The sequence below is a fragment of the Dermacentor silvarum genome, chromosome 7 (assembly GCF_013339745.2).
Source record: "Dermacentor silvarum isolate Dsil-2018 chromosome 7, BIME_Dsil_1.4, whole genome shotgun sequence".
Taxonomy (NCBI): domain Eukaryota; kingdom Metazoa; phylum Arthropoda; class Arachnida; order Ixodida; family Ixodidae; genus Dermacentor; species Dermacentor silvarum.
In genome coordinates, this window is record NC_051160.1 from 68,635,228 (window position 1) to 68,656,132 (window position 20,905).

The window sequence follows — 20,905 nt, forward strand, 5'->3', positions numbered from 1 at the left end:
TGTACGGAGCGCCCAGCCCAGGCAGTATCCAGTCTGCCTCGCAACGTGGTCTTGGGAAGCACGGCTTTCCGAGCTGGCACTGGGAAGCCAACTGGTGACCCTGGACCAGGCGCGGCGAGCCGCCGCGGCCAGTGGGTCTCTACAAGAGGGCTCCACCCGAGATTAACCACACAGAGTCTCTTTGTACAATCAAGTTCATTCATCATAACTAATAGGCTTACAGCTTCAGAGCAAGATCAGACCTTGCTTCAAACTCAAACTCACGTTCAGCTTCACGCATTTTCTTCCACACTGGCCTGCTCACTCACACGAGTTCATCCGCTCTCCCAATGACGTCCACTCACACTCATCGGCGTACACTGATGTTGGAACCAGGATCGTCATCACCGTAGTAATAATAATAATAATAATGGTAAGTAACATCATGATCAGTAGCAGCAGCTGTAGCCGCAGCAGTCTATCTATGACCGCTGTAGGGAGAAGACTTCTTCCTGCGATCTCTAACTACCGCTGTCCTGTGCGCGCTGGGGCTATCTAATTTCACTATCTTCGCTCAACAGCAATGGCTCGAGCGTCGTCTTCTTCCCAAGCAGGTTTTATTGCTTCTTCCAAAGCTGGCTGGTTGGCGCCCCTCGGCGAACCGCGTGAATGCGCGTTCGTCGTCGACGTCTTCTTCCACAGCTGGCTCCATTGCCGCTCATCATTCCAGCGTAGAATTTCACTCCTCTTCTGTCATCGTAATGGGGAGGCCGCGTTTACGGAGATATGAGCCATTGCTTGCGGGTATGAGTCATTCATTGCGCGTTAGTACACATCGTCAGTTGCTCCTCTGGATGTGATAGGGGACGGACGTGCTAGCTCCATTAAAGACACTTAAAGGAAACATTGAGGTCGCATACCGTTTGCAAAAATGGTTACCCAAGCAAAGAAAACTGAAAGTTTGGGGGTAGAGAGGTACGCTTTTAAGTGTTTCTAGAAGGCGCAATTTCCCGGCATTTTAGCTTGTGTTAACGCATTTTCTTTCCCCCATTGGGAAATGTGCAACACAGCTGATACCTGTATCGTCTTTGGGCATCTAGTTGGCCATCGTTTTATGGCGCTAATATTATCCCAAATTATTCGACTTTAGTGGTTCATCAAAATAAAACCATTGTAAAAAGAATGGTGTAGGCAGTCAAGTACTTTCTTTGCTGCAGTGTACGGATCGCAACTTTAAAAGTTGCGTCTGATATTTTTTTTTTCATTCAGTCGTGCGTAAGTACCCTCCGCCATAGAACCACGATGTGATAACGCTATTTTGCTTAATAAGTAATCAGGATAGTGACGCCCTTTGGATTGAATTATTAAACGTATTTGAGAGTCCTCAAACGTACAGTACTCCAAATGACCCCATTTTTACGGGGCCTCCTTTCCACCGGTAAAATGCCCCCAGACTAGGTCACTGTCGGCTATCGATCAAGGCAGTTCTGAGAAGAGAGTTTCAGAGAAACCTTGGCCAACTCAGCGCTCTTACGTGACGCGTTGAAAGAGCCGTTGCTCTCAAATGCAGACGGCAGTGTACATGACACACCTCCATTCGACGTCGTTCGTTGTTAACTACCGCTTATTTTTGTATAAAAGAAACTTCAACGATTGGAGCACATTATTATTTTTTTATTCTAGATTAACGTATTTGTAGCTATATTAACTAGTCATATATTGTTATGCTTTTTCATTGCTACGCGGTAACCAACATTACGTAATTTATCAAAGTTCCTAGAAGTAGGTAAATTGGTCAAATAGACTGAGCGTCATTCGTACTGTGGTTTCTTCCTTTCTACTTTACAAAAAAAAAAAATGAGTGAAAACTGCTACCGTTTACAAAGCAACCTGTTTTGAAATAAACTGCCCATACGGGTTTTGCCGTTTCCTTTAAGCTTTGATCGTTTAGGGACCATGGCTATCTTTGAGTATTTATATGTGTATGTAACTATATGTGCTGGTGAATCTCACAAGAATGTGCTTCTTTATCATCGCCTGAATATTTGCCGAAGATTTGTCTGAACGTTAGCATGACTAGTGATGCTACAACTTCATGGTGAGAAACATGACAAGATGATCACACGGAGACAAGTCATTTTATAGTACTGACGCGAAGTCACGTCCCCTTTCATGCTAAACACTTTATGTTTAGTCCCATGCTAAACGCTCCAAGCTCTTCGTCTAGTGTTTGCCTAATGTTCATCAATACATGCTTGCCCTGCAGTGCGTGTTTTACAGTACGTGGCAGTCAGTTCATTCACGCAGTGGTCAGAAATGTATTTGTGACGCATAGCCATTTCTTGGGATTGTTGCCGCATTACGAGGTGCAGCATGTTTTTATGTTTTCTGTAAATTTTTTTCCAACACCTACCTTGCTGCCAAGTCTACGAGTTTAAAGGCTTCCTTCACACGGGTGGTCGTGTTTCGCATGTCAATTTTCTTTCCAGAGTTCATCGGCACATAAAAAATGTGCCATAATGATAGAGACATCGTGACCAAACGACTTCCTTACGTTCTTGCAATAAAAAGTGGCAACGGGTTGAACTCTTTATAAGAACGCTTTACAAGCCGTAAACGGGTTGAAGGTTTTACAAGCGGCTGATAAAAAAAATAGAAATTTTGCCACACGTGCCTCTCGGAGGCTTCCTAAACTTCAGCTCTCCAAAAGGCGCACACGTAAGAGCTGCCGCTATCTGCTTGTACTATCAAGTTCAGCATCTATGAATTTAAATTGGAGGAGGAGGGAACAACGTTACTTAATTTAAATTCGAATATTGCTGCCTAAAAGAACGTGTTTCTGCATTCATTCGAAGACCATGGCAGAATCATTACATGCACGTTTCTTTGAGAGCTTAAAGCGACTCAGGTCATCGTGTCGCAAGAGTTGTCTTGTTGTTCGGAAGTTTTTCCTCCTGCCGTTTGCCCGTTTTCACGCTTTGATCCCGAGCCACATGCTTTTCACGCGCAATCTAACGACGACTCAGTCGCAGCGGTCGGCTGGTTTCTCCGATATTTACTTTTTTTTTCCTGCGGCCATCGGTAACCGCTGTCCAACCCTGTTTGTGCGTCTCAGGGATCTGCGTCGTCAGCCGTTCGAAAGCCGGCGTCCTTGAGTGGCCCTCGAGGAACCCCGGCGATTCTCTTTGGCGGACGGGGAAAGGGTTGCCGGAGCGCTTGCAGAGAGTGTTCGTTCTTGGTGTCTACTTTGCCCAGCATTAGGCCTCAGCAGCGCTGATCCTATCCTTCCAGGGTTACCGTACGCCGCATTATCCTGTGCTTAGTGACGATGTGCGGGGGAGAGTAGCTTTGGACTTATATGTTCTCTTTCCCTGCCTCTTGTGCATTCTAGTCGTCACCACCACTCCGACCAGGTCACAAGTCAGACGGCGGCAAACGAAAGCAGAGCGGCTTCAAATTTCACGTGGCTCGCCGGTTGCTAGACCTACTAGACTTGCAGTGCTGTGTGGTAGGTGCGCGCTGTCCTTTAGTAAACATGCCGCGGTGGTGCGCGCTTTCCGTGGCTGTTCTCGGGTTCTTTACCGTCCTAGTATACACTGAAGCTCAAGAGATTCTGTGCCCTCAACACAGTAAGTACCCGTCTTGGAGCTATCTTTCCACGCTGAAGCGTTTACCCTTATCTGTCCAAACGCATTTCTGTGCAGTTCTTATATGAAACTTATTTTCACTATAGATGGATATCTCAATCACTTTACTACACATAAATAAAGACATTAGCCAAAAAGCTGTGAAGGTGTCCTTTGTTGGCATTTTTTGTTTGAACGCCAAAATGTGGAAACATTCAGTGATGTAACTCTAATGCCACTCGAGTGTGATGGCTTCCGCACTGGCTCACACTTGAGCAGACGTTGTCACGCCTGCTGTACCTCAAGACACTCAAGGATCGCTTATCAGTAGGAACTTCTATGCACACTACACGGGGATATGTCTGGATGTTGTTAATGTTGTACTTTCATTAATAAACACATCATATATAATTGTATTCAAAGCGAACGTGTATTCTTGCGCACACGTTAGTACTATCACAATGGCACGCGCAGCTTACTTGCGATGTTCCTATCTTTTTTTGGCGGTTTGCTTTGGTTGCAGCTTCCCAACAATATTGCCTTTTGTATTAAGTAGTCAAGGTAGGACAAACAGCATCATCGTCGGTTATTCAACCTTTAGTATCCCTGTTGCCTAATGACGTAAGGCGGGGCGGATGCAAATGAAATTCCATCAATACATAGCTTCCAATAGCATGGCTCATATTGCTATGGCAAAAAGAAGCTTTGCATATACGTGTAGCACAACTACACGTTTTATCAGACCCTGCAGAACGTAATTAGAATCATCTTTAGGTAATAACTTCTAAAAATGAACTGTAAATGGCTGCATGTGCCTCGCAGAATTACGTGCATTAACGATTTGAGCTGATAGCTTGTTCCATTAGCCAATCGCTCATGGTATAAATGTTTGGTTGAAGCTGTTAGTCAAACTGTACAGACGCTGTTCACTACAAGGATTAAAAAAAGAGGTGTCATGTACGGGAACAAGGGATGAGAAGTTTTCCAAATGTATGACCGGAGTCATAGTGCAGTTTATTAAATAGGCAAAAGTCTGCTGAACCTGCGGCGGTGAAATAATGTGTTGAACCAAAACACACGTTAACTTGTGCAACGCTCTGGTGCGGACTGTACGTAGATGTGACAAAACGTGCTTCACGATTTATAATTGCTTCCGGCGTGTAATTTAGGTATATTCGCTATGGACTCTAAATCGCAGAACGTGCCCGGTTGGCTACCCTACGCTTGGGGAGAGGGAAAGGGGAAGAATAGATAAGGAGCGAGAATACGAAAAAAAACACATAAAGAGTCAGTTATTCACACAGTCAGTCGCAGAGGAAGGTCCACTGTCACAAGCGCTCATATAGTCCAGTCTCCTTCAAGAACTGAAGAAGAGCTTTTGTGGCCTTTCGCATGCAGGAATGCGTAAGCCATGGTCCCAGAATCTTTTCCTCTGACAGCACTCTGCTATCTAACATGCTGAGTTGAGTTTGAAGAATCCGTCGTTGAGCGTCAAAAGCTGGGCAATGACACAGAAGGTGCTCTAGCGTCTCATCGCAGCCGCACAAATTTCATGCCGCACTGTTAGTCATTCCTATTAGGAATGAATAGGAATTTGTAAATGCGACGCCCAACCACACGCGACACAGTAAAGTTGCTTCACCACGGGAGAGTCCAGGTGGCAGGCGAAGTCGCAATTTAGGGTCGAGAGAATGCAAGCGTGAGTTGCTGAAACCTGGTGAATTCCATCTTTGAAGTGGTTTGTGTAAATGTGTCATAGGTTAGTTTTTGGAGGGTGAGAGGGCGTAATTAACGCAAGAAGTCGCTTTACACATCCAAACCAATGATCTATCTCGGGTCTGGGTTTGGGTCTTTCTCGGGTCAGTAACTTAACACGTGGACAAATAGTGAGTGATTGCAGCTTTTCAACAATTTACATTAAAACTTTAGGCCGGATCTTACAGTCCTCGTCTTTTGCCTGTGCTACGAATGACATTTTATATTTCTTTCTGTTTCATAAAATACAGCAGTAAAGATGTAATAATGTAAGCATTAGCAATTTCTTGGTTTTAAGTGCTATACGTTTCCGTTCAATTGTAGTTTACTTTAGAGGAACGTGTGCTTTGACTGCATATCGAATATGACCCAAACGTCAGCGACAAGAACAAAACCGCTGATTATTATATACACATAGGAGGACATCGCATGGAATGTTGAAGCAGATAGGCTTGCTGCGGATGCTCACAATTTGAAACTTCTTGCCGCGGTGACCTTAACAAAAGCACACGCAAAAGTGTGTCTAAGATGGCTATGCAAATGTGTCACGGAAATTCTAGTCAAATCTGTCTATATAATGTCGCCCCCAAACTTGTTGTTCCCATCGCAAACCAACGGCGCCCGTGCGACTGGCTCTTTAATTCACTGACCCTATAGTGCTGTTCGCGACTTGCGATACATAATCGAATGTTATAGAACCGCCAAGGCATCACACTGTATAAAAAGTATACCGAACGAGTTTCGCGCGTTGAACTTAGGAGCCCGAACACATATACCTTAGTGAGGAGAGAGAGAGGGTAGACGTATCTATTTCAAGGAGAGCGAGGATGTAGTTATAACATTTTAAATGGTGCAGTGCTTGTTGTTCGTTTACTTAGCAATGATGACATTCACGGACTTCTGTGCCAATTTGCTTGCTACCAATTTAGTAGAGATGTTCCAGATTTATTTAATAAATACGATGAGGGCTATCTGATTGTCCTTGATATTTCGTTTGAGTGAAGTATGAAAAGAGCAAATTGTAGAGACTGTCCATGGTACTGCATGCATTGCGTACTGTCGAAAGATCGCTGAGGCGGACGAGAAGGACGGAAGCGAAATGAACTGCTAGCAGTTGAAAAAACTAAGAAACCATTGGGCACGAAATTACGATGGGGATTATGGTACTTCGCATGTGACAGTGCCAGCTCCTTGTTCTGTTTGGAAAGACAGCTCTTGGGGGTCGTTCTTGGTTTGAAGTAATGCCAGCAGGCGCTTAGGTACGACAAAAAAAAAATCTGTAATGCAATAATAGCTGCATATCTACAAGAGGAGCGTGCACTTGCAGCTTCCAAGGCAAATGAAAATGTTTGTTACATTTCCCAGAAATGTAAAGGTCTTAACTGAGAAATAAACATATCAGGAAGAAAAACAGTAAGCGTTTACTCTAAGCTGCCCCCTTCCTCGGATTTGTTTTGAAAAGTTGAATGAATGGTGTGGTCACGCAGGTGTCTCCCATTCCATTGGTTTTCCTGCCATACAACTGGTAAATGACATGCAAGATCACCTTTGGAAATATTCAAGCTGTTGAATACTATGAACCACTTTCCATGTTTTGTACACCAAAACTGACAAAACAATTATTTCTAGTCGAGTGTCGCTTCTTTTCTTAAAGATGATTCAATAATCAAGTACCGCATATCATATGTACGGCCGGTGGCCATTTGTGATCACCTGCGATAAATACGTACGTCGGATGGGTTTAGCGAAGACAGCACAAAATTCATAAATATATAGCACTCGGGATAAAAATGAGATTTAATAAAAACGGATTATCGGAAACGGCGGGCAGCAGGAAACGGGACAATTATTTTGATTTTCTCGATAATTACTTATATACACTAAATGTTCTAATTTGTTGACGCAGTTACGTGGCTACTGACAATGTGAAATTTGCAGCTACTGAGGAGGCAATCTCGTATCAATTTTCAAATCGTGCCAAAAGTCTCTCTACTAGACCCTGGAGCACGAGAACGTTTGCCAATTTTTTGTAAGGAACTGAAACTGAATATTTCTGAGCCATTGACGTCTCCTGACGTCTCCCGGTCAGCGCCACGCAAGACGAACCACCTTTTTTATTCACACTTGATGATTATGGCTCGTGGCGGCCGCTTCCCTCATGAAGTCATCGATGCGGCAAAACTGGCCTTACGACACTATCTACTCGGACCAGCTTGCCTAGAGCTTTCCTTGGTCGTAGTTTTTGAATTAGGGCGGTATTTCTTTCATTTTTTATTGAGGATAATGATTAAACGCATTCGTTTCACTGATTTCTTTTATTTGCTCGTGCCGCCGCTTCTGATAAAGCAATAACCGCACACTTTGTGATCTTTGAAGCTAACATCTAGCCTTCGAATGAGATGTGACGGTCAATGCCAAGGGCAAGCCACGAGCTACATTCAGCAAGTCGAAATAAGAAGGATGGTTTGTCTCAGGTGGCGCAGACTGGGAGACGTCAGAAGGCGTCCTCGGCTGACGTTTCTTGTAGACGTGTTTTCCCGCGCTCCTCAAGCACTTGGTTGAAGTTTCCCGACGAAAATTTGAAAAACTTTAGCGTTGTGCAGTTTCCAGGAAAAGTACTTGTGGCGCAATTTGAATAATGATATGTGATCATCTCAACAGTTGCTACAAAGTTTACATTATCACTAGTCACGTAATAATAATAATTATGGAGTTTTACGTGCCAAAACCACAATCTGATTATGAGGCACGCCGTAGGGGAGGACTCCGGAAATTTGGACCACCTGGGGTTCTTTAACGTGCGCCTAAATCTAAGTACACGGGTGTTTTCGCATTTTGCCCCCATCGAAATGCGGCCGCCATGGCCGGGATTCGATCCCGCGACCTCGTGCTCAGCACCCTAACACTACAGCCACTGAGCAACCACGGCGGGTCAGTAGTCAAGTAACTGTACTGATTAAATGGAATACTTAGCGTACCAAAGTAATTCGCCCGAAAGTTTGAACAGTTATCCTGCTTACAGACGTGCGCCGTTCTCGATAATCCAATTTGTAAAATATCGCTTTTTTATCTTCAGAGCTGTAATAGTTGCCAACAATTACCAATGACATCACAACCAGTCACTCACTCACTATATGAATGTTTGGCAGTCTTCTCAGAAACACCGGGTATTGGCCTCTTGACAACTCTCACCACCACACGGCGGCTTTCCAAATTTAGAAAAGCAAAGTTTTCTCTCCTCCTCCAGGCTTTTTTCGATGCGTCAGTTTTTCTGAACGTCCATTGACGTCATTAATACCTTACTCAATCAAAGGTGGTCAAGGGTAAAACTGGCGCTGGTCTTTAGTACACGAAAAGAAAAAAAGTTCGCTGCGGTCAATTCCTTACGTTCCAGTCCCATCAGCACATAGATCACGAAGCACGTCGAAGAAAATCAAGCAAGAGTACGTGACGAAAATATTATTGCCTTTTCTACGTTATCTGTTACAGCCGTTCATTCTGAATCCGTTAGTGTCGCCGACATTTATGGCTGTTCATTTTGTAGCCGGAATTAATATTAATAGTCCATTTCACGTATGGATATACGTAAGCACAAAAAAAATATCAAGTTTTGTGCTGTGAAAAGTACTAAAGAATCTCGATCGTCGAGTTGGACTGGAGAGATGGCTCGCGCCCAACTTCTCATGCATCCTCAAGCCGGAAATGTGTGACTCAATTCAGCGAGGTGCGGATGAGTCAAGCCATTTCGATCGTTAAGCTAGCAATTTCCATACAAAGACGAAGCAGCCTCAATAGCTTGTGGCACCTCGTCCACACAGAAAGTACACCGTCTTATTGTGCCTCGCCAACGTCACCCGTGTTTGGAAAGTCAGCTGCTTGTATATCGTGGCGAAAGAGTTCATGAAAGTCAAAGGTTTTGGTAACCATTGCTTATCTTTTGCGAAGAGTGGTGTTGATGAAAATTTTACAGCATTGCTAAACGTTCAAAAGCATGAGCTTAGTAACTGTATACTCTACCCCTCTACGCAATCACTCTACGCAATCACTCTTCTCTTTAGTTGATATTAAGAGGAACCTTTAGCTCAGGAGCTCTATCTAAATACCTGGCAAAAGAGAAATCGTTTTTCTCGGCAACCACTCATCCGAGTTTGATGAGAAGTCTGTTGAATTTAAAAGAAAAGGTGTAACTAAAATATCTGTTAGAAGCGGATTTTTGATTAAGGCTGTCAAACAGTTGGACGAATACTGTTGAAAATTAAAAAAAATTTGGATAAACAGAACCATCAGGTTTACAGCTTGGTAGCCCAGCAATCAAAAACGATGTCCCAATTTTGAGAACTGCATTTATCTAATACATCTGATGCCAACAAAATTTATATATGATATACCTCAGTGAAATGTACAAACATTTTGTGAATAGCACTGTTGAAAACCTCTTGTTACCGTTCAACAAATTCAGGTAAGGTCTGAATTATTACATTATGGTTGTCCACTTCAGGTGTTCTGGCGGATTAATTTTGCCAGATTGCGATACCTGTTTTTGGTGCAGATCTACAAATTGGTCCACTTCATACATCATTATTTTTTCAGATTTACCAATTATTGGCAATTTCTATAAAATACTTCAGCCACTAAATCAAAATTCCGCTTCCTACAGTCACTAGAATATCCCGGTTAGAGCACTGCACGGGTCGTTATTGTCGGCCCGGGCCCAGTGATTGTAAATGTTTACCCGCCCGAGCCCGGCCCGGTGACTCAAAGCGAGACCCGGGCCCGGCCCGAGCTCGACAGAAAATTTCACCTACGCGACCCGATCGCAAATCAGGCCCGACGGAGGCCCGAACGGAGGCCGTCGAGAGCAAGGTATTTGCAATAACAACAACCGATGTTTGTTGGCGCATGCTTCGCTAACAAGTACTTTAACCTTCAGTAATTTATTTTACAAAGCGTCGTCATGGTGGAAAAAGATGGCCAGACATGCAGGTACGAGGAGCATTTATTCAAATGCGGCATACTGTACTTTTTCTGCAAATAAAGTGGTTGGGAATCGTCAAGGGCGTTCTGGAACAGATTTTGTATCAGGCAAAATGATTTGTAGTACTCCCCACTTTAATAGCAGGTTGTCTTGAGGAGATCACTAAAATCCAAGTTCCCCTGCTGCAATTGTCCATGCGTCAGCTGGCATGACCGTGAAATGCTTGCTCAGCTTTGGTTCACAGAGCAGAACGAGTGCGGGGGGGGGGGGGGGAGGATAGATCACCTCTCTACTTCGATCATGTCACTTGCTCCTTTAAACGGTGCCAAAATGTCAATTATCTCATTTATAGTACTCTTGCTAACTGCCTCCATTAGCGAGCTTCCTCTGGGATCCAGGAGTCCTCGTACTGCGTGTACACAGAATTCAGCATGGTGATTTTTGAATTCCACCTGGTACTCACTTCTTGATTTATACCGGGGGGTAGCCGGCTCGCCATCCCGCTCTGCTTCAGGAAGGTGACGACGGCATTCACATTTTGCAACTGCCCACGCACGTGTGGTAGATGCTCATTCAAGATTACACGTGTTGAGGACGTGTGCGGCGCAGCTGATGCCCCTGTATGGTCGAAGTGCAGTGATGACGTTTGCTCCTAACTGATGACGTTTGTTCGGGCCGAAAATCATTCGTAAATGATAGCTAACTTTTTATTTCCTAGTCGTCGTTCACGTAGTCAGCAGTGGCTGTGATGTACATCGTCTTCTTATAATCGTCAGTCCTTAACGGCCTTCCTCCACCGCTGCTTCAGCGTTTCTCGTAAATCACCGGCCACTTCAGCTGCCTTGCGGGACACCGTCGTGGTGTCCGCAAGTGATTCATTGGTGGAGATGGTTGCGTACCGCGCACTGGCAGTGATAAGCTCATCGGCAAACTTCAAAAATCCATCATGTCGCACGACCTCGGAGGCCCTCATATCTTTAGCGCACCGTCTGATGCATGCTGTCGCAAAGCTATAGTTTAGGCTGGGAGGAACCGCTGGCTTCTTATCAGAAAAGAAGGAAGTTAGCACAGCATATCTTCCTGTTAATTTACACTTGTGCCTGTGCAGGTGAGACGTTCCGGGCTTACTGGTGTCAAAGTTTAGAAGGGCGTTGCACTGATTGCATTGCACACGTCCTGCTGGAGATAGAGTGTTGTAGTCAACAACCCAAAGGAACTTCTTCTAAACGCTGCCTTTTGGGAGTGCTTTGACACAAGCTTCAGTTTCCCAGGAGCAATGTTCTCCTTCACGCATGTATTCATTGTCCTCTGCAGAGATGTAAAATTATCAGGTGCTGTTACGATTGCTGTACGATTAGCAACATAGAAGTTGATTACTTTTAAAAAGGAATTCAAAATATATGTGTTTGTTATCTATACATTTAAAAAATCAGCAACTGATTATTTGACAATTCCATTTGTATGGGGTACCTGTTATGCGGATATGGAAAATCCGTCTTTAGAAATTCTCTGATTGCGCTCGAGCCATCTTAGGGTCAGCATATGCTGGCATTGGCCTATGCAAGCCGGAGTGATGCGCTGCTGCCTCACACGGACACGTTCAGCCTTTGTCGCCCTCAGCGCCCGATAGTTGTATCATTCAATACAGTAGGAAATACTTCGACGAGGTTCTACAGAATACGAAGCTGTCTTGTGGAGACGGCGCTCTAAACTCAGCTGATATTAGGTGTTCGGTATACCAAGAGGTGTACCAATGCGAGCGCTTTCTTGGGGTTCCTGTATTTGTGACCTGAGTAATATGGCCGCGTCTCAAGGAGGTGTTAGCTCCCGCGCACTTACTTTGTTCGGATAGTATAAAATGAGCACTAAGATTTCTTCACTTTGCCAATTCAACCCATTCCTTGGTTATATCATCGAGAAACCGGCAAAACAAAGCTTTCAATATAAAGAGTTCCATGCAGTTTGCTCAACGTATACAGAGATGTACGAATTTAAATTCCTGAAGTGAATCATAGTGAAACTGAAGTAACTGAAGTTAAATTGAAGCGGCAATCATTTGTGGACGATGAAAGAAATGTGCCTTTTTGGCCACGACGGGAAATGTAAGCACAGAAACGCTCGCGGCAACATGCGCATGCACGCATCCGCGTAAGAAAAAGCCCGACCCGACCCGAGCCGGCCACCTTAAAACCGGGCCTGAGCCGAAGCCCGGAGCTTCAGACCCCAGTCCACCATGAAGGCTACCGTTACCCAGCCCGTCCCGGCCCACGCGCTGGGCCGGGCACGGATTTTGGGGTAGGCCCCAGCTCATGCAGTGCTCTAATCCCGGTCTCTCTCATCCGCAATAAATTTGATTAGTTTATTAATGGTTCATGTAAGATAAGCATTTCTTGGTTTCACATGTATTTGATTAGGCAGCATCGAAGTTGGTCCCGAGCTAACGCTTCTTCTGAAACGAAAGAACATTAGGCAGACCGTGTTATCCGTAGAAAAGGTAACCTTGGTCGATTAGAGCAACGGATGAGTACCAAGCGAACAGAAACTCATTACAGTTCGGAGAAAAACAAGATGGTGGGATTAGATTAGGTAATATGTAGACATTGCACCGAGGCAGGTGACCCAAGACAGGGGTAAATAGAGATCGCTAGGAGAGGCTTTCGTCCTGCAGTAGACATAAAATGTGTTCCTGCTGCGGTTGGGGATGATGATGATGATGATGAAAATGTGAACACTTCGCAGAAGTCTCAAGTCTGCTGGAATGACCAATCGCACATCTCTACATGATTACGGGAAAGGTTCTCGTGTTTGTCCCTCCCTTGATGTTAAGTTCCTGAAGAGAAAACAGGAAAAACGAGTTAAAGAAAAAATAATAATCTGTCTTTCATATGTGTCATCAGTATTCCAACGCTCAGTGGTGGATTAGTGGAGCCACATATTTGAATTATTCGTTTTAAATATCCATTGTTTCGCCATTCAGATGGCGCTGCGCTGGGGATATCGTCGTATTGGTTGCGTAACTGAATAGTAGATCAAAAGAAAGAGCGGAAACTGAATCGTTTCAAAATGCGGCATCTGACCGGAATGTCAGCTTCGAATAATTGATTGGCCATCAGGAATGGTAAAGCAGCACGAAAAACACGTACAAAAATCACACACTAGACATACTGTCGCAACGCCTGTGTTGTTCTTACGTCTCTCTTTATAACTTAGTAGCGTATTTGATTGCGCTAGCTGACACTGAGTATGTGTTGTCTTAGTATTTCGTACTGCTTTACTATTCCTAGCACTTCTAGTCCCCTTGTTCTCCTTCTAATGGCGAATATATCAGAAGCATTCGTCAGAAAGAACGCCGCACCAAAGACGAAGTAGTTTTGCGCGCGGTCGGTTGTATTATAGGCACTAACTTCTCTAGTTAGGCTTTAAAAAACATGCACATACATGACCCTTTTAAAGATTTTTTTGCACGCAATCGTACCATGCCAAGCTATACTGCACAATGCCCACTCGGTTGTCGTGATTTATAATGGATGCCCATAAGTCATAACATATTCATTAAGTAGAAACGCCGCGTCGTTTCCGTAACGAAACCTGTCCGTTCTCTCATCCATTTACAAAGGAACTTCGTATGTTTGTTTATATTGTACAGACTTATGCAACAGAAACATTGGCAGGGAGTCAAATATTGTGAATTTAGTCGAGGCACCAATACTTCTGAGCTAAACAAAGCATGTTATTGATCCAAAGAAAACATACTTTTCTCAAAACTTCAGACTTTACGTGTCAAACTTTCAATCACTCGTCTCCTTTAATTACAGAGCACTTGGAAGGCGAGGTACAACAATGCAAGGAATTACTTCCCGACCTATCAGGCAAAAAAGAAAAGGTAAGTCTAGCAGTTAGTCACTCTCACTCATTCGCACAAGTTCGTCAATGAAAGGATTGACCAGGAGCATCTAAGAAAATGATCACTGCTGTTTGGCAAACAATGCCGATCCCCGTGGACCATCTGTGGACGTAAGGCGACAAACTAATTCCGTGCAAATATTTCTGTAATGTACGACCACATCATTAGTTGTGATGAGCAGTCATCAGTCATAGCCTGGGGCCCCAAGTGCCTGACATCTGTTTACCATGCAGTGGTATACGCAATTTCTCGACATGATCATGGTTACACTCTTGCACATCTAACAATTCGATGTAGAGCCAGCCATACGGCAATAACTTATTTTATTCCATACTGTGCCGTTTACAAAAACTAGGACTGTAAGCTATCAGACCGGTTAGGTTGTCAGAATAATGTGCGATGAGAGCTTGTCTAGTATGATGTATTAATTTGCCTGTTAGTTGTGGTAGTAGTAGTAGTAGTAGTATAAACTATTTCTCTGGGTGGTATTGGGCGGTGCCTGTTAACAATTGGAGTTTTTTTATTGCAATCTAGGGTTCTCGAAATTATAGGTTGGAGTTTTGCCAAGGAAGATTTATGAACGTATACTATATACAAATGAATACGCTGGCATAGGACAAGGACATGAAATGTGTCTTGTAACGTTTGTGGCTACATACGGTATACAAAGCAAATTTGTCACACAAGAACAAAATGCAGAGTATATATTATGTGTATTCTTAGTTGTTGCATACGATCAAATTTATGTGTATTTGTTGTAAGCTAGACCTGAAATAGTTCACAGTTCTGACCTCACGCAATAAACCTTTAAATAAACAAACCTTGATAACCTGCAAAGTTGTCACCCATGGTTTCTTTTTGCTTGCAATTTTCAGTACTGTCTTTTCTCATTCGTATTTATTTGAACAAGAATCTCCAACAGCTTCTTTGATGAAATTTATAGAGTGCGATTATTATGAATCGTGCATTGTTAAGTGTACCAAGTTTATCAGTGCTCTATCTTTTTTTTTATATCGGAGCACTATTTCATGTACTGTCCCCCATACTCAATGCATTCCCTAGAGCTCCTGCTATAACTGTAAATAAATAAACAAATAATGACCATATAAATAAACAAATCAATCAATTCATAAAATACCGCTTCTCAGATGAACTCAATAATGCAGTTTTACATTTCTAAAGTAATACTCTGGCTACGGGGGGCACCCTACTAAGGCAATGTATATTCATTTCTACATGTTATTCTTTAACGGGCGCCTAATTGCAAGCAACCGAGTTTTGCTCCTCGATTATGCCATGGGGTCCCACAGCTCAGAATCAAACGTCTGACTTGATGCCCTGCACCAGGCAGTCACGAAGCCCTCGTGTCAAAAAGGCGGACAACATCGGTCCCCAATTGTATTCAAGTGACATTGCTTGCACACGATATCCGTGAGTTCTTGTACCAAAAAGAAAAAAAGAAAACAAAAGGCGCGATTGGGCATATTTGGAGAGAATTACCCTGAGGCAATGTGCAATTCTATACGCTTATTCGCTTTGGAGAAGCAATGCATTTCTCGCATACAGACTCTCAAGCGCCTCCTTTCCGCCTTTCTGGTTTCACACTAAATGATACTTAACCACGCGTTTTCTGCAGCTGGCTGCAGTGAGCATTCGTTACGGCCTTCGCTGTGCACGGGAGGTTGACCCCGACATCTCGCTTCCTGACATCAGGGAGCGTCGCTGCAAAAAGGACGACCCTCAGGATTTTCCGAGAAAGGTTGGCGCCGTCAAGTGCGGCTCTGTTCTTCGTCCTTGCACTCTGTCATTACGGATATTTATTGCTGTGTCTGCATTAGTGCGTTCTTGTCAACATTTGCATGGGCCCCATTTATGGGTTGCGTGTGGACCTCCCATTTTTACCCGCACTGCTATACATGGAGGCCTCCCGGCACATCAATACAGATTGTAGTTTCACTGGTCGCTCTTTTCGGAAACTGACATATATATCAAAACCCCAATGCTTGCGCATGCCAGATGAGAGCTTGTCAGCACGCGGATGAAGACGAGATCACGAGACCAAATTTATTTGCCTTGGCATGCCACGTGCACTGGCAGGTGATCCTATTCTCGTGAGCTTGCCATCGTCCAAGCATTGACAAGCTGTCATCTGGCGTGCGCAAGCATTGGTGTTTTCATGTATATGTAGGATCCTAGTAATTTTTTGCGTGGATAATAAACGCTCGCCCTCTGTTTTTGAGTCGTCTCTGTTCGTTCGCGCTTTCCTTGAGAATGACTATAAATTATAGGTTTCTTAACCTCTACTCAAGTGTGACGTCCGGATGGTTAGATTGCCGGCAACTTCCGCAGAGCTTGAAGATTGTCCTGCAGCCAAACATGTACTCCTTGCCTCCCTCCGAGTGCCATATTGGTCCAGCGTGCCTGCAATGCGCCGCTAATGTATAATTTGCATGCTGACGCCACTCGTCGCATTTACGGGCAGGAATATGCCCGCGCTGCTCAAGACGGCCAGGAGTAGGGCCATTTTTATCAATATGGCTCGCCCTATTAGCGACAGCCTGCCGGATGTTGCCCGATAAGCGCTGGAAACCAGGGCAAACGGCATGGTTTTGCGTGGTAACCGCATCTTAAGCTCGCGCGTGTTCAGCGCTCATCGTGCGAGGTCTGGAAGGCTGTCGCTAATAAGGCAAACCATTTTGATAAAAAGGGCCGTTTTTTCCCAGCCGTCTTGAGCAGTGCGGGCAGATTCCTGTTCGTAAATGCGATGAGCGGCGTCAAGGTCTGCGCAAAGGATCGGGTGAGGATGCAGTCGTAGATGTAATGACCGCCACGTCATTCCCAATGTTTCCAACCTTCTTAGTCTTGTTCTTGTGCTTGTTTCTACGGGAAATGTTGCAACCTACTGAGGCGGATTGGTCATATATCCGGCGGTTAAAAGTCTATTATTATCATTTTTTGACAAACGTTATGGGAACTGAGCGTATGTTAGTGAAACGGATCGATGCCATTGACGGTATGGGAAGAGTTCACTTCTCGAGGTGGCCGTGTCACTCCTGTGGAAAGCCAGAGTAACGATATGTCTCCCCATGGCTCTTTGGTGATAGATGTACACAACGACCTGATGATAACGCTGTTCGTAGCCGGCTCGAGTCATTACAATAGTGGCTTTCTTTCTGATCACAAAGGTTCTCGCTTAATCTAGTGTTTTTGCGGCAGTGACTATATTAAAGCGCTAACAATAATGTACACGATAAACACTTGCTAAACACGCGAACGTATTCCTTTGGCTGTGGACTATTAGCTGACTGTCATTTCTTCATTATTTTTTTTTCAGTTCTACCAGTGCTGGAACAGGCTACTCGACACTGACGAGCTATTGGTAAGGTTTCCATGGTTCTGTTTTTAAATATAAATAAGCACTAACGCCGGGAGAGGCAGTAAGGTTGAAACTGAATTGTTTTCATATCAATATTATATTTAAGCAAAGCTGCGAAAAAAAGAGGGAAGTGGTATGTGCAGGAATGTTAGTAACCTGTACTACATCATAAACAAAAGAGAGATTGACTGGCATATAGAGTCTCGATGTGATATGCAACAAGGAATGTCGCTGAAAGCGAAGATTACGACAATGGGACTTGCCGTTGTAAGGAATAAGAAATGCAAGTCCTCTTCTCGAAACGTTAGCTTCAACGACATTCCCTCTTCTACTACTGTTAATTACTTCAATAATAATTACAGCAAAGAAGTTTTCTACTCTGCAATGGTGGGGTCACACTTAATTTATTTGAGATCGAGTTATATGGCAGCCCGCAATGCGTTGTCACTGTTTCTTTCGCCACAAGGACGTTGAACTTGTTTAAAATGAACAATCTCACATAATGATAGTGCAACTGAACACAGCGTTTCTGTCTTCTCGCGACCTCACCTCGCACACTGCGTTGATTTGAAGCCAAGAATTAGTGAACTGCAAATGTTTCAATCCTTCATAGCCTTGTTCTTGTTCCTAAGTGAATTGGCGCAACCAACTCAGGGCGATCGGCCATAAATCAGGCGGTGAAAAGACTTTTCTATCATTCTTTGAGAAAAGTAAGGTGAAATAAACGAATCACATTTAATTTTGAAATAAAATGTCAGATGTTCCAAATATGAAAGCTAAAATATCTAAAACAAAAAAATTATGGGGTTTTACGTGCCAAAACAAGTTCTGATTATGAGGCACGCCGTAGTGGGGGACTCCGGAAATTTGAACCACCTGGGGTTCTTTAACGTGCACCTAAATCTAAGTACACGGGTGTTTTTGCATTTCGCCCCCATCGAAATGCGGCCGCCGTGGCCGGGATTGGATCCCGCGACCTCGTGCTCAGCAGCCCAACACCATAGCCACTGAGCAACCACGGCGGGTACTAAAATATCTAAACATTGCATAGAAAAAGTGTGTGAATAATTGCGCCACAAGAACAAACAAGCTTTAAACGTCAATTCACGGAGTATAACGGAACTCTTAAAGTAAAATAATTCCTTTCTTGAAAGCTGCAAAATGCATTTCGAAAGGAACACTTCTAGCGACACCTGCGCGACAAAATACGCGAATATTATATCCGCAACTTAACGCTGTCTCTGCTTTCTTTCAGACAAGAGTTGGCTTTAGCGGTGAAGAGCTTGAGAATTTCAGAGCTGCCGCGGTAAGTGAACGATCTCCACTGTACTTAAGTCTTAAGCTCTACACAGAAATAAGATAAGAGAAGCACACATTTGAAGTAGTTCCAATATGATGCTAGAGAAAACCAAGTGGACATCTGCATTGAAATCACAATGAAGGTTAGAAGTACTGGTATTTTATAATTCGAAATTTTCAAGGTGCGTGTACAAACAGGCACGGACTGAGTCTATGCCAGATGAGTAAGGTATTGAGGACTCGACTTGGAATCGCGATTAACAATGACGTTCTCGTTCTATCCTAAGCGCTTTACCTCGTCCACACGAACCCCTCTATCGTTCATCTATCACATTTATTCCAGGCTATGAACTTTTATTCCGACGCTGGAGATGAAGTCGTACGTTTTCGTAGTCTCCTTGCAAGCCAATCACAGTGACTAGAAGATGACCACTTTGTTCAATCTCACGAAATCCTTTGGTTTTCGCATGATACAAGAGCTTTAGGTCAATATATTCTGTTAAAAAGACAGATAGGTGTTGCCAATGGTCCGATGCCATTCAGGCGGTTGAGTTTCTCAAGCAGGTGGAGGTCATGATGATTGCCTAACCCAGACAAATCTAATACGGGCATTGCGAAGCGCCGTCGAGTAGTAGAGTTATTATTCAAGCTTTTTATGCGGAATTCCATTGGACGCCACTCTTAAGATACGGATTTTAGACAGTGCCTGCACAACCCAAGGACGTCTCGTTGCGATTCAGGTGATAATTTAAGCTGAAAGTGGCTTTACTTATTGGCTTATGAACAAGCAACAAAAAATACTGTAAAATATATCGAACGAATATGTCTACTTTACCTGAAATATTGTTTGCCGTTGCTGAAGTCATCATTATGTGCTGAAATAGCTCGCACACCCAGTATATGTTCACAGCGTGTCTCCTATCCCGCATAATTTTATGAACATGACACTTGACAGAATTTTTGTTTTTCAATTCACCCTGGGCTGGTTGGTACCTGCGTTCTATCTATTCAGGCAATTCAACAGAAAAGGCGGACATAACGTGGCATACTAAATTGGAATCTTCCGTTACCTACTTAACGAAATAAATCAAACTGTTAATAAGCCCTTGTACAAATGAAGAAATGAAGCCAAGTAATCGCACTGTAATATCTACTGGGTAAACATCTTCTCTACGTCAGGCCTACGGTTCGTAATACAGAGCAATGTCAGGGATGCGTCAATCTGCTTTCCAGCGCGATAACTTCATTTACGTGTATGTGACGTGCGGTAAATGCGATGTAACGCAACATTGTCGTATTCATGTAAACGCCGCAGCTACACAAGCTACAATTCATCCAAGCTTAGAAAGCGCTGAATATATGATATTTTATATACGCTTGTTTATCACTTGCGTGCATGCTAGGTGAAAATGTGGGAAATGCCATATTTTATATTTATAACAATATTATGATATATCTTCACCACTTGCTCACGAAAGCTGGACTAAGTTACTTTTGAAGCAGTATCATTTATTGTTATTTATGACGAAAGGAGAACGTTTGGGGAAAATATGGTTTAATCTGATATTTACAAAGTTTGATCGGGGAATAAGAATCGGGTGTTATCAGGTTTTACCCGAAAATGAAGATGAAATATATTGCAGCACACCACTATATCGCACTTCATTCTTTTGTCACAAACATTATACAAGAACAATTCTCTAGTAATGACCAAACTTATCCGCCAAGTAACGACGTCCACTGATGTGAATTTAATATTCCTGCTCTCAATAGCAATAATTCTCTCACATGACACATATGTTTCTGCGCATTTGGAGTACTCACACGGGTGCATGCCGACCCCACGTTGCTTGTCAGCCCCATCAAGAGGTTTTTATATGCTCATGTACGTGTTTTCCCCGGTGCATTTTTCTTGCAGAAATGCGTCAATAACGTCATCGAAAGGACCTTGGCTGAATAAATATCATTACTTCGGGCTCACCATCAAGGAA

General features: G+C 43.6%; 1 protein-coding gene across 1 annotated transcript; it reads left to right on the forward strand.

Moving 5' to 3' along the window:
• Positions 1 to 3,212: 3,212 nt before the first annotated feature.
• Positions 3,213 to 20,905, forward strand: LOC119458154 (uncharacterized). The gene is made up of 6 exons (XM_037719976.2): positions 3,213 to 3,608; positions 14,151 to 14,218; positions 15,876 to 15,998; positions 17,574 to 17,618; positions 18,871 to 18,921; positions 20,833 to 20,905. Exons 1-6 carry the CDS (start codon positions 3,515 to 3,517, stop codon positions 20,872 to 20,874), a joined length of 423 nt encoding a protein of 140 aa, XP_037575904.1. The 5' UTR covers positions 3,213 to 3,514; the 3' UTR covers positions 20,875 to 20,905.

What these genes read in the sequence shown, in the direction of transcription:
- LOC119458154 (XM_037719976.2), top strand. Translation starts at nt 3,515, where the DNA reads ATGCCGCGGTGGTGCGCGCTTTCCGTGGCTGTTCTCGGGTTCTTTACC. An exon ending in CTCAGGATTTTCCGAGAAAG is followed by an intron (nt 15,999 to 17,573) that starts GTTGGCGCCGTC and finishes TTTTTTTTTCAG; the next exon opens with TTCTACCAGTGCTGGAACAG. An exon ending in AGAATTTCAGAGCTGCCGCG is followed by an intron (nt 18,922 to 20,832) that starts GTAAGTGAACGA and finishes TTTTTCTTGCAG; the next exon opens with AAATGCGTCAATAACGTCAT.